General features: G+C 40.3%; 1 protein-coding gene across 6 annotated transcripts in view; it reads right to left on the bottom strand.

The window, feature by feature from the left end:
• Positions 1 to 16,094, bottom strand: part of carmil3 (capping protein regulator and myosin 1 linker 3) — a 99,422-nt gene that overhangs the window by 62,713 nt on the left and 20,615 nt on the right. For all 6 annotated transcript variants that reach the window (XM_087831554.1, XM_087831555.1, XM_035912961.2 and 3 more), the window contains 5 exons: positions 12,839 to 12,933; positions 12,342 to 12,412; positions 12,102 to 12,175; positions 2,020 to 2,095; positions 382 to 470 (listed from right to left, as the gene is read on the bottom strand). In XM_087831554.1, the coding sequence (XP_087687680.1) occupies positions 382 to 470; positions 2,020 to 2,095; positions 12,102 to 12,175; positions 12,342 to 12,412; positions 12,839 to 12,933 (405 nt within the window). The remainder of the gene's footprint in view (positions 1 to 381; positions 471 to 2,019; positions 2,096 to 12,101; positions 12,176 to 12,341; positions 12,413 to 12,838; positions 12,934 to 16,094) is intronic.

Genomic DNA, 16,094 nt, shown 5'->3' with positions numbered 1-16,094 from the left:
GGTGGAATGTCTTGCCAGCTGAAGCCCAAAATTTCACATCTATTTCAATGGAGAAACAATACACCTGCCACAAGCAGATAGGTGGGGAGGCTTTATTTGAGCTTTATTGGATGAAAGAGTGGAGGTTAAGAGAGGCGAGAGACAGCAGGGGAGGGGAGGGGAGAAGTGGAGAGGTGAGGTGAGCTTAGGTGAAGAGGTGAGACAAGACTTGTGTAAGTGAAGAGAGAGGAGACAAAGGAGGAGAAAGAGTGAGAAAAGATTGGAGAGTGCAAAAGGATAAAAGAGAAGAGGTGAAGTGGCAAGGAGAAGAAAAGGAGAGGAAATTAGATTAAGAGAGGTGAGGGTAGGGCTGGTGATGATGTCAGGAAATAGGAAACCTACGATTTGAGTCCCGCATTCTCCAGAGTGAGCTCCTCCAGACTGTTGGACTTGCTGATTGTGTGTAGGACCTGGTCCACCACCTCTGACCCCTGCAGAAAAAACACACAGCACATGTGGAACGTGGTGGTGTCGAGCTGCAGTGGAGGACAGAAAAAGTGAACTACAAGCAGGGCTGTAACAAAATAATCTACAACTTATTTATTTATTTTTTGCATCTATTTTATTGTTGTGCCTATAAGAGATTAAGTACATAAATAGGAAAAAAAAAAGCCCATGATAGTTTCCTAAAACCCTTGATGCTCTATTCTACAAATTACTTTTTGTCTAATGATCCAAAACCAGGATCGACTCATTTATTTTTTCAAAAAAAGACAATCTGTAAATCCACCCAGTGCACAATGGAAATAAGATGCTGTATCTGCTTTTAAAGAAGAAGTCTATAGACTGATGTTAGAAAAGAAATCGTTAAATGAACTTCAAATCTCATCTTATCTTTGGTTTTACACACAATGCCTTCGAATAGGCACAAAATCAATCAGTGTCTTAATTATAATGAGTATAATTACCATTTCATTTTTGTTGAGACTAAAAAGAAGAGTTAACTCTATGATAAAGTTTCAATAAATTACCATATTCTTTGGACCATAAGACACATCGCATTATAAGGTGCATTAAGCGAAACAAAACAGTCAGATAAGTCAAACTTTACTCAGCTCATTCTTCTTACTTCCTCCACTTCCCTACCATTGATTCATTAATGCTGAACTCTCTCACAGCCACTCTATTCCCATGTTGTTGCAGTATATTAATGACTAACCTCGTATTGTGGATGGATTATCTCAGTTGTTCTCCTGACTGACGCTTGGTCGGTTTACAGCATCCTGCCATGCGATTGTATTTGTCCCTAACCATCACGTTAACTTTCATCGAGTGGAAAAAAGTTAATATTCATCCTCCAGCTTCACTGTGTTTATGTTATGCTAACATAGCTGTGTCGCTAGCGATCACGTAGCACAATGTTATATACCAGCTAGTCCAACTTCAGTAACCCTACAAACGTCACTGCTGTTTAGTTTTATGTCTTAATTTATGTTGGAAGTGATAACAGAGCTGTAGGTTTTAATGTTTTCAGAAATCTCTCAGTCAGAACATGGTATATCATGTTTAGGTGGAAACTAGCAAGCTAACTTCCTGCTAACTTCTAACTCTGTTAAATTTAATAGATTCTGTTTTCATGGATGCCTGGATGTTAAACTTAATTGTTACACCTGGTAAAGCAGCAACGCTGATCATTTTATTAAAGATGAAAGGATTTAGACAGTTTTTAACTCTCAGTGACGCCACAGTGTTCGTTTGACTTTGGGACCTGATGCAGATGGAGTTTAGGACCCAGATCACTCGGTGAAGCTCCTGACTAATGCTCCGACAATTTAGTGTTAGCATGGTAACTATTAAGTGTTTTGAGAAACACAAAGAAATTACAATTTTCTAAAAACGCCAAAGAGACAAGCTGATTTAATAAAATAATAGATCAATAGACAAGACAAGAGAGCAAACATTTACATTTACAAACATTGTTTGTCTACATCTGGGGAGACAGTTCATAAGTGAGGGAGATTAAAAAAAAAAGATATTTACTATGCGCATGTCTTTGCAGTACAGCTTGGTGAACCAGGTGTTGTAGGCAATGGATGCCACAATCACTGCCAAGTCCCTGGAAAGAAGAAGACAGATAAAATACAAAACTTTAAATTAGCAAACTCCATCTGCTCAAAACCATTTGATCCCATTGATCTATAAATTTGCATTATCTCAGGCCAAACTTATTCTATGCTCTGCATTTGGCAAAAAGCAGTTTATCATTGTGACAGGGAGAACAGCACGGGCAGGGCTGCTTTCTAAAAGATGACTGATACTGCAGTCCTGCTGAGGAGAAGAAGCAGAGTGAAATGGAAAAAAAGGAAAGGAGAGAGAGATGTAAAGATCGATGGCCGGGTCAGTGGATTATTCAATAAAGCCACACTCTGATCCCAGCTACAGACCTCAAACACTGCTACATCCACTACTGTACACCCAGACATAGAGCCCAGAGATGATCCTGTGCATGCGTTTGGGAGGGAGAAAGTGAGAGAACAGAGAGAGCGAGAGAGGGTGTTATTTAGAATCCTCCAAGGTCCAACTATGGCCGTACTGCTGCTACACCTGCTATACATCATCTGACAAACAAGCAGCAACACAGAGAGAAGGGAGGCACAGAGAAAGCGAATACACACAGGGAAAGACGAAGAAAGGATGATACGGAGGAAAACACAGAGTGAAAGGAGGAGGAAAGAGTGTAATCGGACCAAGGATGTTTCTGTTGCAGTAGCCAGGACATTACAGTTTATCTCAGAGGAATAAAATGGCTACAGGCTGTGTTCTTTTTTCATGACAGCCGTCAGACCAGTCCATTCTGACAAACACGGCCAAGTCTGCGCAAGCGAGCAGATGATGCACACGTCAAGATTCATCAGCACTGTCTGATTCATGTTTTGACAGCAGGACATGTAATTGACCTCTATGATCCAGCTCAGTCGTGCAGCGTGTTGGTGTTTATGTGTCAATTTGTACTGGTACGTGCTGACGCGGTGGCACAGTGGGTCAATCTGCTGCAGTTTATGTCCTTAATTGGATCGTTTTAGGTTTAGGACAGGGAAACTTTCTCCCTTTCAAACTTCAGTCATCTGCAGCAAGAAGGAATTAGAGGCAAGAGAGCAGAGTGGGCAGTCAACAGTTATTTTTTACAGTGCTCTGGGGAAAATGCACATCAATATCAACATGGATACTTGACCGATTTTCCTGCATACGGGTCAGGAATAGAAACCCCCCGAAGCTTTTTCCTTTAACAATAACATTTCAGAGACTTTTCTAACCAGTGAAGAGGAAATAAAGTGTGAAAAACAGGATTACCAAGATACAGTTGGAGCAATCACAGAGAAAGGTGTCAAAGGAACCCCTCTACTTTAGCTGTCTTACGCCTGCCAGGACTATTCTTCCTCACTAACCAAAAAGGAAAATAAAGTATAAATGCACATAAATACTGTATTTTGAACATTTTGCGATCTGTTATCAAGGACTCCATTTGAAATAAAAACACCCTACAGGTTAGACAGCAATTTTTACAAACAGTTTTAAAAAATTTGGAGTTATGGGTTTACCAAATATTAAATTTTATTATTGGACTAATAATTTAAGAATAACTCAATTCTGATTGCAATCTGACTCATTTTGGCTGTCATCATTCTGGCTTACAATGGAAGCTGCTTCTCGTGAGTTGGTATCTCTGTCAGCCTCAGCTCACTCCATGAAAAGTTCCTCTTTTGAGTATATTAAAGACATTATTGTCGTTAGTATAATAAGGCTGGGAATCTGGAGGCAATCCAAGCACAGTTTTCATAGCCAAACATATTCAATATCTGCTCCTGTAACTGTAAATCATGTCTTTCGTCCATCTTTAACAGATGAATCATTTCAAACTTGGCCCAACCTCATTTAAATATCTCTATATTAATAAAACATTTGCCCCTTTCCATCAGTTGTCTGATAAAGTTGGATAACCTAAACATAATTTCTTTAGACATTTACAAATCTGTAGCTTTATGAGCAAAACATTCCCTTAGTGTCCAGGTTTTCGATACTTGAACTAGAAAGGAATGATTTCATATACTGTATTTATTCTCAGAATCCTTCCTTTCATCTGGTTTCCCTGAAATCTTTCAAAACATGCCCTTCATAATGCACATAAATCATCTTTTTGGATTAACTCCATTTAAAAGCATGCACTGCCTACATTTATTACAAAGTTTAACATTTCTCAATTTTATAAAGACAAACCTAACTTGTGACAGGTGTTGTCAAGTCCCAGGAAAATTACGTTCATGTTTTGATCTTGCACGGTTTTGCAGCCCTTCTGGGAAGAAATTTTAGATCCCGATCAAATATCACTGGAAAACCAGTTGAACCTAATGCTCTAATGGATTGTGGTTTTTTATATTGCCTTTGTTACTTTACTGCCTAAATGTAGAACACAACTTAAGCGAAAATCTCCCATAGCTCCCGTACATATTCAATGGATAAGAGAAGCTGTTAGTATGTGTTGGATCTGCTCTACTTTGAAAAACCAAGGGCCTTCAGACAGAAATCTAACATGATGTGGGACCTTTTTCACAAATACGTTAAACAGTTGGACTTTTCAAATATATCAGATTCTATACGAAGCTTTTTTAAGGCATCGCAGGTTAAGAGCTATTGTTGTTCATGATTTATTTATTTATGGGTTTTATCATTTGTGATATGGATATGTGAATTGGAAAATACAGCAACTTGAAATTTGTTTTATGCAACTTGTACAATATCAATAAGGCTGAGCTGGTCTCTTTACATGAATAAGCCTGCTCTTCCCACTGCTTAGCTTTGATCACAATTACTGTCACTTTTGTTGTTGTTTTTTATTGTCCTGTTGCCAAATTCGATACATTAAAACAAAATTAAAGAGTGTTCAAGTTCGATCAGATGATTGTTTTTACAGATAGTCCTGTCCTATCGACTGCACACTTCTATCTGTGAAATCAGTTTTGGGTAAAGGCAAGAGTGGATTTTAAGGACTGGATAATATATAATAATTAGGTTTACATATATACACACACACTGATAAACTTGTATTTGTCCACAGGAAAGGCTGAACTCCACTGAAGACAATAGTGGTGCTTGACAGGAGGATCCTTTCCATAGCAAAGAAAAATCCATTCAGAATATCTAGCCTTCAGAACAGAAAGGTCAGATAAGAGTTTGACAAAAAACATCTGAAAAAGCCAGACCAGCTCTGAAACTGGCTCCTTTGCACAGATGAAATGATTGCCTGTAGCAAAATGACTGAAGGAAAAAGAAAAGCATAGAGAGGGCTCATGAACTGAGGCATATTACAACCCCTAGAAAACACACTGAAGAAAGTGTGATACGTGGGCATGTGTGGTCTATCATGGCTCTGGGTCACTAGTGTTAACTGATGATGTTAACAGATGACTAAACTGTGAGGAGGAGAGTTAAAACTTCTGCTTGGATTCAGCCAAGTGCAGCAAAGTTATCTGGACAGCGATTCACGGTATAGACAGACAAACACTGCAAGAACTACCAAGAAGGGTTTTTAAAGGTCATGATGGGCAATTATGCAAAGGCCAGTCAATCAACTCATCTTAACCCAATCAAGCATCGATTACAATGAAGGAAAAACAAAAACACAAGGAAGCAAGGACAAACAACAACTGAAGACAGCTTAAGTAAAGGCCTGATCAAGCATCGCAAATCCATAGTTTTGTGATGTCAACGGGTCCCAGACTTTAAGCAGCTATTACCTGCAAGGAATTGTCAATAAAGCATTAAAATAACAGTTTAATTTATGATTATGGTAATTTGTCCAATTACATCTAAGTGCCTGAAATGAAAAATGGCTATAACTCTTCAATGCTGCATGCACTATTTCTGTTAAAAGACAGAGAACATGTGCACTTTAAGCAAATATTCATACTCAATAACTCATAACTATAGCTTCATGTTCTGGTAAATGGCTAAAATAACTCCAAAAATGTGCCCAGAAATGTGTGGAATTAACTGTATACAGTTCTTCCACAAGCATAGTTGGAAAATATTAGGTTCTTGTTACTGGGTGCACTTTAGAGAATATAATTGGAGCACATAGATGTCAAACATACAGACTGTGGGCCAGAACTAGCAGGCCAAAGGGTCCAATTTGACTCAGTGGGTTGCAGAGGAGGAAGCCATAATTTCTGGACCATTAAGCATTGTGTTGCAGGCTGTGAAGAACGGATCATGTCATAGAATTGCTTGTCCAAAACTATTAATTTTATCTAGGCAGAGGTCTGATTTTTTTGTCAGTTTTACAGCCTTCTTTCGTACCCGCAACCTGCATACCACACAAAGTAGGCAATTAAGCTAAGAAGCTTTGTATGCACATTTCCTTGATTTACAACAGTCACATTACTTTATAATGAAAATAGATTGTCAGAAAGTGGAAAAAAATTAGACACAGTTGAAAATTGCCCTTATTTTTCTTAAGACATGTCAGGCTGTGTCATGGTCCTGGGTTAGAGGCAGTGTTTTTTAATTTTGCACTTTCTAGTTCTGTTGGTTGTTCATTTTATCCTGGTTCTTGGTTTACTTTTCATGTATTATTCAGAGATTTTGTGTTATTCCTTTTGCTGGTCGGGGTTTGTTATTTGCACTATATTATTATGTATCATTATTTATTATTTAAACTATAAATGTATTATTTATAGCCACAGAGTGCTATTAGTTTTGCTGTCTAGTTTCTGTTCAGGGTTATAGTTTGTTAATATTGCATTTCTTCCTTCAGTTTATCCTGCCTCCCCCATACTCTCCGGGTCTTCTTAAGTCTCCTTCACTGTGTTAATGTTCCTATTTTCAGTTACTTCCTGTTTTATTTTGATAGTGTCTTGTTTCATGTGTGCTGTATTTAGTTTTGCTTCCCTTGTCTTGTTTTCCCCGATTAGTTCCAGCTGTGTACCCCAGTGTTTCCCATTACCCTAGTTATGTAGAGTGTATTTATAGCCTTCGTCTACCCTAAGGGCTTTGTTGCATCTTACTGTTTACACGCCTCAGTTTTCCCTCATGGATCTCCAGTTTGGATTTATGGTTTTCACCTGCCTTTGAACTGTCTGCCTGGCCTTAATAAATGTTTGTTTTCTGTTCTTTAATTCTGTGCCTTGAGTCTGCATTGGGTAAATCATTCTAAACATGATCACCCCTCATTTCCTGTTTTGTTTCCAAAAAGCCAGACTTTTTTTGAAATTTCATGAAATTGGTCTTATGAAATAGTTTTCCTGGTTTTATTAAAAGTTTGTCTTAAGACGTTGTAAGATTTTCACTTATACCTGACACTTGAATTTGACCATTTTCAGAAGACTATTTTTTGTTTGTTAAGCTGCTTAACACTGACCACTGACCAATGTCTCTCCAGAGCCCAAATCTCAACATTACTGAAGCAGTGAAGCATCTTGACAGAGAACAGAACCAAAGGCAAACAACCTCCAAAGAAGCGCTTTGAATGTCCTTCAAGAAGCCCAGAGAACTATTCCTGAAGACTCCTTACTAATTACATGAAAGCTACCTAGGAGAGTTCATGCCTCCTCCTCCTGCACTATTTCCCATTCTTAGCAAAATATAAAGAAAAGAGGATAACTCAAGACTTTTGCAAAGTACTGTATGCTTAATTGTTTTCTTGCAAAGAGATAAGTGCATCACTATCATGTACTTCCTGAGACAACTGGGGAAGTACAGTCTTCCACAGGAGCTGCTGATCCAGTTCTACACTGCGGTCATTGAGTCTGTCCTGTGCTCCTCCATCACAGTCTGTTATGGTGCAGCCACTAAACAGGACAGGAGCAGACTGCAGCGGACTGTACGGGCAGCAGAAAGGATCATCGGTGCCCCCCTGCCCTCCATCCAGGATCTGTACCTCTCAAGAACCAGGAAACGGGCAGGGAAAATCATCACAGACCCCTCACACCCTGGACACAGACTTTTTGATCTGCTGCCCTCTGGCAGACGGTACAGAAGCCTGCAGACCAGGACCACCCGACATAGGAACAGTTTCTTTCCCCTCGCCATCTCCCTTCTTAACAGTTGACCTGTCACACTGCTCCCACTGCCAGACTGCAACATTCTGTAGTATTCATTCCACCTCATTCATTTCTGTATTTTATGTATATAAGTTTAGATTAGTTATTTATAGTTGGTTTACACAGCTTTGTGTATGTATGTGTATGCATGTGTAATGTATATATAGACACATGTGTGTGTGTGTGTGTAATTTACATTTACATCTACCGGAACCAAATTTCTTGTATGTGTCTGCACATATACTTGGCCAATAAACACGATTCTGATTCTGATTCTGATGAAGGATCAGACTAATAAAGTACCAAGATTGAAAACTCTTGATCGACCTATCAGATTTATCGTACATCGGTGTTATCGGCTGATAATTTACCGATCTATCAGTGTAAGCATTTTTAACGTCAAATACATGAAAATTTCAAAAGTAAAGTAAACAACAGATACAAGAAATGCCCTTCAACCATTTTATTGGAGTTGATGTCGCATAGTTTGCCCATCAGAGGGCACTCCGCATCTTCCTTGTTGGCAACACACATGTTTGGGAAACCATAAACACAACAACCAAGCAGCGGCTAACAGAACATAAATAATTATGAAAATCTATTATTTGAATGTGGATTTTTAAAATAACCAAATCTTGGCTGGGCATCAAACTGACGATCAAAATTCCTTAGAAGGTGTCCCTTTCACCGTGAAAGAACAGACTTTGTAGTGAAGAAACACAGCAATGAAGTGTCTCACAGGCTTCTACAGAAATTGTACATTTTATTTCTATCTCCATCTATCTCCAATGTAGTAAAATAACAACACCATCTCATATGACTATCTGCAGGTGAAAATAGTGCCTTTTCCTATAAGGATCATGTAAGTTGTTGACAGTTTGGTTTTTACTTGCCAAACAATATATTAATGAAAATACTCCATAAGGTCATTTATCAGCATTACAGGTGCTAACTGACCTTTCAACAGAGTCTGAGTGGTTAATCTAGGCTAACTGTCTGATAGCGTTAGCATCATCTTGACTGACATCTTGACAGTAACTATTTGGACCATAATAAAATTCAAAGCCTTCTAAGTGCTGCAAAAATCAAGCAAATGCTATCAGCCGCTCCAGCAGGAAGAAAGCTCCATTCAAAGCATATGAATATGTTGCATTGCAATGAATCAAAGTTACAGTTTAACTCCGTTCTAAACACAACTCAGATCCAGAAATAGTGACAGGTGGGGCAGATGGCCCGGCTTGTTATGGAGTCCAACTTTAGTAACGGGAAAAATTAAACCCGTCAGAAAGTTGGAAAGCAGCTGGACACTCTACATAGACAAGCGCTTATTAGCATGTGTGTATGCACACAGAGGGTGGACTGTCAATCCAAGAGGTGCCTCTACATGTTCTTGAGTCAGCAAGGCGTAACAATTTTTTTCTCTCTCTGTCTCTCTCACTCGCCAAACAAGCAACTGTATGAAACCACAGAATCTCTACCCAAATTCACACACACTCCACCTATTTGTGACTTTGCAGTAGACACACAGAACCCAGAGTGACAGCGACTCAGCCGAGGAGAACGAATGGGGAGCCAATACAGGAAGCAAAGATGACGAGGACGAGACGGGCCCTGAAAAAAGGTGTCCGTTTTCAGTCAACACGAGTGAGCACAGTCTGTGTTTGGACAGACAGCAGTCAGCAGAAAAAGCATCGCCCTGTCGCTCGCGGTAACGGTAGATGAGATCAATCGGGGGAGATGGAGGGAATAGAAATGTGAAAGGACAAGGAAGGGAGGAAGAGAGTAATGCACCACAAATAGCCTCTGGCACATGATCATGGAACAACCCATTCTTACATCGTTTGTGTGGCCCTTTTACAGACTTTCGTGATTATTTCCTGCATTTATTTATTTATTTATTTTGTGATATTCTTCGCTTCCTTTATCAGCCGTGATTTGATACGGACTGGAGAGAGACAGACTCTTGAGCATGGGATTGTGGGCTCATGGGAACAATATGCTGAAGGAAGATCTTGAAAAACAGTACGGGCAGGCAGCTCCCACTTTATCACAATGAATATGAAGAAATTGTACAAAAAACAAACAAACAACAACAAAAACAACAGAAAGGCAGCGATTTGGCCTCTCAATGCGAAAGACATTAATATATTCATGAGCCTCTGCTGCAATCATGTTTCTATGAATGGATTTTTGATTTACCACCATAGCAAGGTTTCACTCCTATGATGAGATCTACGTTTTTAAATGTGAATATGTTTTCCAAGTCAGAAGTGCTGTTGCTACACAAGAAAGTAGAAACCATACATACACCTCTGGGCTTTTTAAGGACAAAACAAATAAATAAATGAATCTTGAAACAAAAATAAGCTCGTCTGAATTCTGCTTTTGCATGTCAGCTGTCAAATCTTTTTATGATCGTATCAGTTGGGCAAGTTCTGCGCTCCGACACTATACGTCTGAAAAAGTAGACGCACACACAGACAAAAAAAAGGTACCAGCAGGGAAGTAGAGGAGAGCACACATGGCATCTTAGAGTTGTGGATTCTGCCTCTGAAGGTGTTTCATTCCACATCATCTAAGATCTCAGCAAACTTCTAACAAAACCCAACAGAAGCACAGGAGGGAAAGGGAGCCAGAGAGTCAACAGAAGAGTAGTGCACTCAAAATTTTAACCACGGAGGGTCTTGTTAGACAAATAGCCGCTCTCGTGTAAGAAAAGATGAACAGTGACAGCTGAAGAGACACACAGAGAAAAGAAAAACAGCCCACCGTGATGCAAAATAAAATGCAGACCTCTTCCAAAACTACAAGGCACTCATAAAGCCCAAGAACACAGATGTGTTTTTATTGTTTTTGGTCTTTACTCCAGAGCACTGGGATATAAAATCAGCATTAGTTTTAAGTGCTGAGTTTTGACTTTCAATTCCCCGTCGACCGCTTTATTACATTTGTTTACAACACACCTAAACCCAGTGAGACGGTAATTCTGGACCCATAATCAATTTATGCAGTTTTCTTATCTTCTACAGTTCAGAGCCATAAATCAGTTCACGCATGTTGGTAATAATGTCTCCTTTTCCCCTCTTCTCTATGTTGACAGAATGAAAAGGTCAAACTGGGCCTCGAGAGCAGGGAAGAATTTGGTTGAGCTGACACAAACAAATTTTTTTTCTCTACACGAGGAGATGATTTTGTAAGCTGTCATCCAGAGACCAATTAGAGAACTGTAACCCTGAACTCCAGCAGGAGCAAATGGATAATTCTGTAAAACCTCCCACTTCAACTCTGATTAGGTGAAGAGTAAAGAAAGAAGGAAAAAAAAAGGTCTATATCTTATTTCATTTCAAAAGATCCGTGCCCATAAAGCAATGTGGTTTCCGTAGACCTGTGAATTGGATGGCTAGCGGGTAAAATTGCACGCCATAAATAGCTCAAAATCTGCTGCCCTTCACTTGAAAACTGGTTTTGCTGACTTTCACCCTAGAAAGCCTTCCTCTGTTGAACTGGCAAAAGTTTCTCTGTACTTGCCTCTAACTTGATCACGTGAAGCACATGTATGTGGGAACTATCTGGGAACTAAGCGATCCCTGTGAGAATCTTTTCAAATGAAATGATTTTGTACACTCATATGCAAAACTTGGTGTAGAACTACACCTATACTGAGCCGTTCAGTGGAGCGGCCTTGACTTGTGCAGAAATGTAGCTTGACGGGTATTCCATATCAGACTGGAAAGGAAGAAAAAAACCCACTAAATCAGTAGGAAAAGAAAGGTGGCTGCAGACCGATTCTGGCAAAGCAGCGCGAGGGAGCGTGCCAAACGCCTGGCTGATGTCTGTGGGTTACATACATCTGCCAAAGACTGACTCCAGCAGAACTAATGAATATCAAATACAATGAGTTTGTGTTAATGTGTCCATTTGCTCTCTGCAACTAACTTTGTTAGTTAATTGAGCTGTACAAATCAGTGCGAGCTCCCACACTGTACTAAGACTAGGCATGGCCACAATGTCAGTAAACTACCTCACCTGCTGTCGAGGTGGCTGAAATCCAGTAAGTTGAACTCCCTGTTGTCCTGAGAGTGATAGATTGTGTCAACATCCTGGAACAGAGAGGAGAGAAACAAACAATAACAGACAGAGTTTGAGATAGATATGAGACAGTATCATGAAAAATATATTTTCCACTCTACAAAGAACAGCAATCTACAAAAGGTAATATAGACAACAAACACAAGTGGATTTGTTCTGCGAGTATGCTTTCCTCACCCACTGCACTTCTTCTTTGCAGCCAATACCGTTGTAATCGCAAAGAGCTGCATAAGTCTCAGAAAAACCTCCTGAAAATACGAAGGAGAGGACAACAAGTCAATTCAAACTAGACCATGACAGATCGGAAATGGCAAGGATAGAATGAAGTAGCGGAGAAGACATGGAGAAACGAAGAGGGGAGAGGGTGCAGGCCAGAGATGAAAGAGGGAGTCGAAAAGAGTGAGACAGAGATAGTCAGCTGAGAGGGAGAGATTAGCTGTAAATATTGAGGTGAGATGAAAGTACAGAACCATGAAGGAGCTCTTCTTGTAGATTAATAGGATTACTAGCAGAAAGCAAGTGCATCCAGTAACTTTGGTCTTCTGACCCACTTATGGACAAGTCTCCGAAATGGTTTGGTGTGAGCTACTGAGTCAGCGTGTGAATGGACTCTGAAGTGCTGCATGTATGAATGTGCGTGTGAGATGTGGTTAGAAAGGTAGCAGGGCTCTCACCGCAGGTTTTCTGGGGCTCTAATGATGACTCAGAGTTCGGTGAAAACTTGTGACTCCCATCGGGCATTTCTCCCTCTGCTCGGCAAATAGGAGGGCTGAAACAAAGAGAGGGAGGAGATTCAGAGCTAGCTCGTGCTGGCAATGATGACGCCAAAGTGCAGATGTTCAGCCAGTTTAATGCTTGCCATGTCCAACATCTTAGAGCTTCCCAGGCCATCATGTGCAGATTTGAATGAAACACAAGATACATCAGAAGTTGAATGGAATTATATTCATTTAATATGTAAATTTTTTGATTGCAGTTGACTAAAATTCTATCCTCTTTGTGGGGGAAGATGTGAAAAAACAATTTCAATTTCAACTGACAATAAGAAAAGAAGCTTAATGTGTGAAATGCTTATTAAATAATTAATAAGTATGTACTGCATTCAATCAACAACTGTACATTTGTACTAAAACAAAATTGTAATTGATCTGACTGAAAAGCTCATTTGATGTGAATCAGAATTTAAGCAGGAGACTTACATTCATGGCAGTCCTCTAAACCATAGTCTAGTCTGGCCTTTATTCATATAATGCAGTAGAGATAAGCCAGGAAATGCGTGAGCAGGGACAGGACATTCAGCTAGTGTGCAGCCAACAAACTCAGCTGTTAAAGGCAATAAGTCCATGTGTTAGGCATCCTGTGGTGTAACACTACGACTAAACAACCTCTGACTAAATAAAGACGCCTGCTGCAGAACGCACATGAAGTGAAAATAGCCGAACCTTTCATTTTAGCTAGGATTTCTTTTTATTAGATTGAGCTGATTCAGGTTTCTCCCTGTCAGATTAACCAGCAACAATGGCACCCAGATAAAAATGAGATTTGCCTCATTATAGGGCAGAACAGTGGTGGAATTGGTGGGTTTAAATCCATCAGCAGGCTGGGTACTGTTTGTTTGCATGCATCTCTCCCAGTCCTCCGGCTTCCCCTCACAGTCCAGAGACATGCACATTTAGCTAATTGGTGATGCTAAGTGGCCATTAATATGATTGTGAGCGTGAATGATCATTTGTCTTCCTGTAATAGACTGGTAACATGTCAACTGGTATAAGCTCCACCCTCCCACAGAGTTAGAGCAGGGTGTCAAACATAAGGCTCATGGGCCAGTATCTGCCCAGCTAAGACTCCAATTTCCTGACACCTCTGGAAATTTAAAGGCAGGCATAGGTTTTAGACTTTCAACTGTATTTTCATAAGTTTTAGAACTTCCCTGCTATTCATACTACACAAAAGTAATTAAGGTAAACCTCTTAGTTAAACACCTATAGCAGCGGTCCCCAACCTTTTTTGCGCCACGGACCGGTTTATGCCCGACAATATTTTCATGGACCGGCCTTTAAGGTGTCGCGGATAAATACAACAAAATAAAACTAGTACCAGTACCGAAAAAAATAAAATTTATTCATAACACACGTGAAAAGACCAAGGAAAACCGAGTAAACGATAAAAACGATAACAACGCTGAAAACTATACATTTCACACCTGAGCCTCAACTCTCGCGGCCCGGTACCAAACGACTCGCGGACCGGTCCGAGGCCCGGGGGTTGGGGACCGCTGGCCTATAGCATTAAAAGTATAGTTAGTTAAGTAGTTATCTTTAATCTGATGTGAAATGAGAGTTTCTTTGATCAAAGTGGGCTGTATGTGGCCCATTGAGATGGTTCACTATAAATCCACGAACCCCGCTGCAACAATAGCTAATAAGTATATTTGTCATCTATATTTTATGGAGAGAGGCACACGGCTGGATTATTAATGAGTATTTTTTGTAATGAGAAGGCCTCTGGTATCAGTTAGAGGTTTGGGGGAAAGTACATTCTAAATATTATACTTCTTTCCTTTGGTGCTGTTGCTAAAGAGTCCTTAAGCAAGACACTGAACTCCCAGTGGCTTAAGTGGAGTACTGTAGTGCCCAAGAGACTATACAAACACACAAGGATGCACCAAGGTTCGAATGAATGAGTATAACCCTTATTCCCAGCAGGCTCACACCCTGGTAGGTATCATAATGATGCATCCTTACACAACATCCAGTGAAATTAGGACATTAAAAGGGAATTTGACGTAAACATTGAGCTGTCAAATGAACTCCTGCAAAACATAGCTCATCCACCTTTTCTACCTTTCTGCCTTATTTGCATCAGAAAGAAACAACAAGTAAGCAGAGCGTGTATGGATGGATCAGAAAGCAAAGACTGTGTTCACACATAGTACTGCGGCTGTACCTGCTTTGGCTTTTTGATAGGATTACACCGTTACACTGTGGAATTCAACACACACCATCCTTAATCGCATTTGTCAACAAAATCACACACACAACACCCAACAACATCCGTGACCTTAATCCCTGCCTTATCTCCGCAATCATCATCATCCGCCCCAGAGCGTGCATACGTGCACGCTCTCTAGATACTATCTGCATCGTGTACCAATCAGTTACCGGGCCGCACAATTAAACCCACAACACAAGGTTCCTCCCTGTGTTCTCTCCCCTTTCTTTATTTCTCTTTAAATGTCCTCACTGGAAGCAATCATCTGCCGCGGCCCTAATGGAAAAGAGCTATTCTGAACGATGATAAAGTGCAGAGATAGCCTTGCGCAGGTCAATAGCGGAGCACAGTCAATCCCAGAGCTCTCAGAAATTGTAGATGAGAACTAAGAGAGAGGGAAACAAACTCTGTGCCTTCCTTTCCTCCTCATACATTCTAATGACTGCGGGACAAAACTTTCAGACACTCTGTCTGGGCTTTTCATTGTGTGCATCCTTTGCGCTTTACCGCTTTAGATTAAAGCGTAGAGGACGTTCAGTGCCCGCTGTAGGATTTTCATCAGCATAAGAATGTGTTTCTTTTGACTTCAGGGTTGAGGCGACAGCATCTACTGACTGAAAGTACTACGTAAACAGCGGGAAAACGAAACCGTGCCTCGCGGTAGCAGCCTACTCAGTGTCGGCTGGCAAATTAAGCCCAGTGATTGCTAGGTGTAAGAGTCTACAATGACACAGAAATGCGTTGGAGGGAAACTACTGCAAGATAAGAATGATTTTTGGCTGTTAAAGAGGAAAGCAATCCTAAAGTGAAGCTGCCAACTTGCCAACACACTGTCAAAGTCTGTTAACGTGGGGCAACTTGCCTTTGCTGCTCAGCAACATAAACCGCAAAAACAGAAAGCTTCGGCACTTTGCTCGAGGATGGCGACGCTTGACATTG

Source organism: Neolamprologus brichardi, chromosome 18 (genome assembly GCF_056152115.1).
Source record: "Neolamprologus brichardi isolate AB-2024 chromosome 18, ASM5615211v1, whole genome shotgun sequence".
Classification (NCBI taxonomy): Eukaryota; Metazoa; Chordata; class Actinopteri; order Cichliformes; family Cichlidae; genus Neolamprologus; species Neolamprologus brichardi.
Note: the sequence above shows the minus strand (reverse complement) of the source record. Positions and strands in the feature narration are given on the sequence as shown.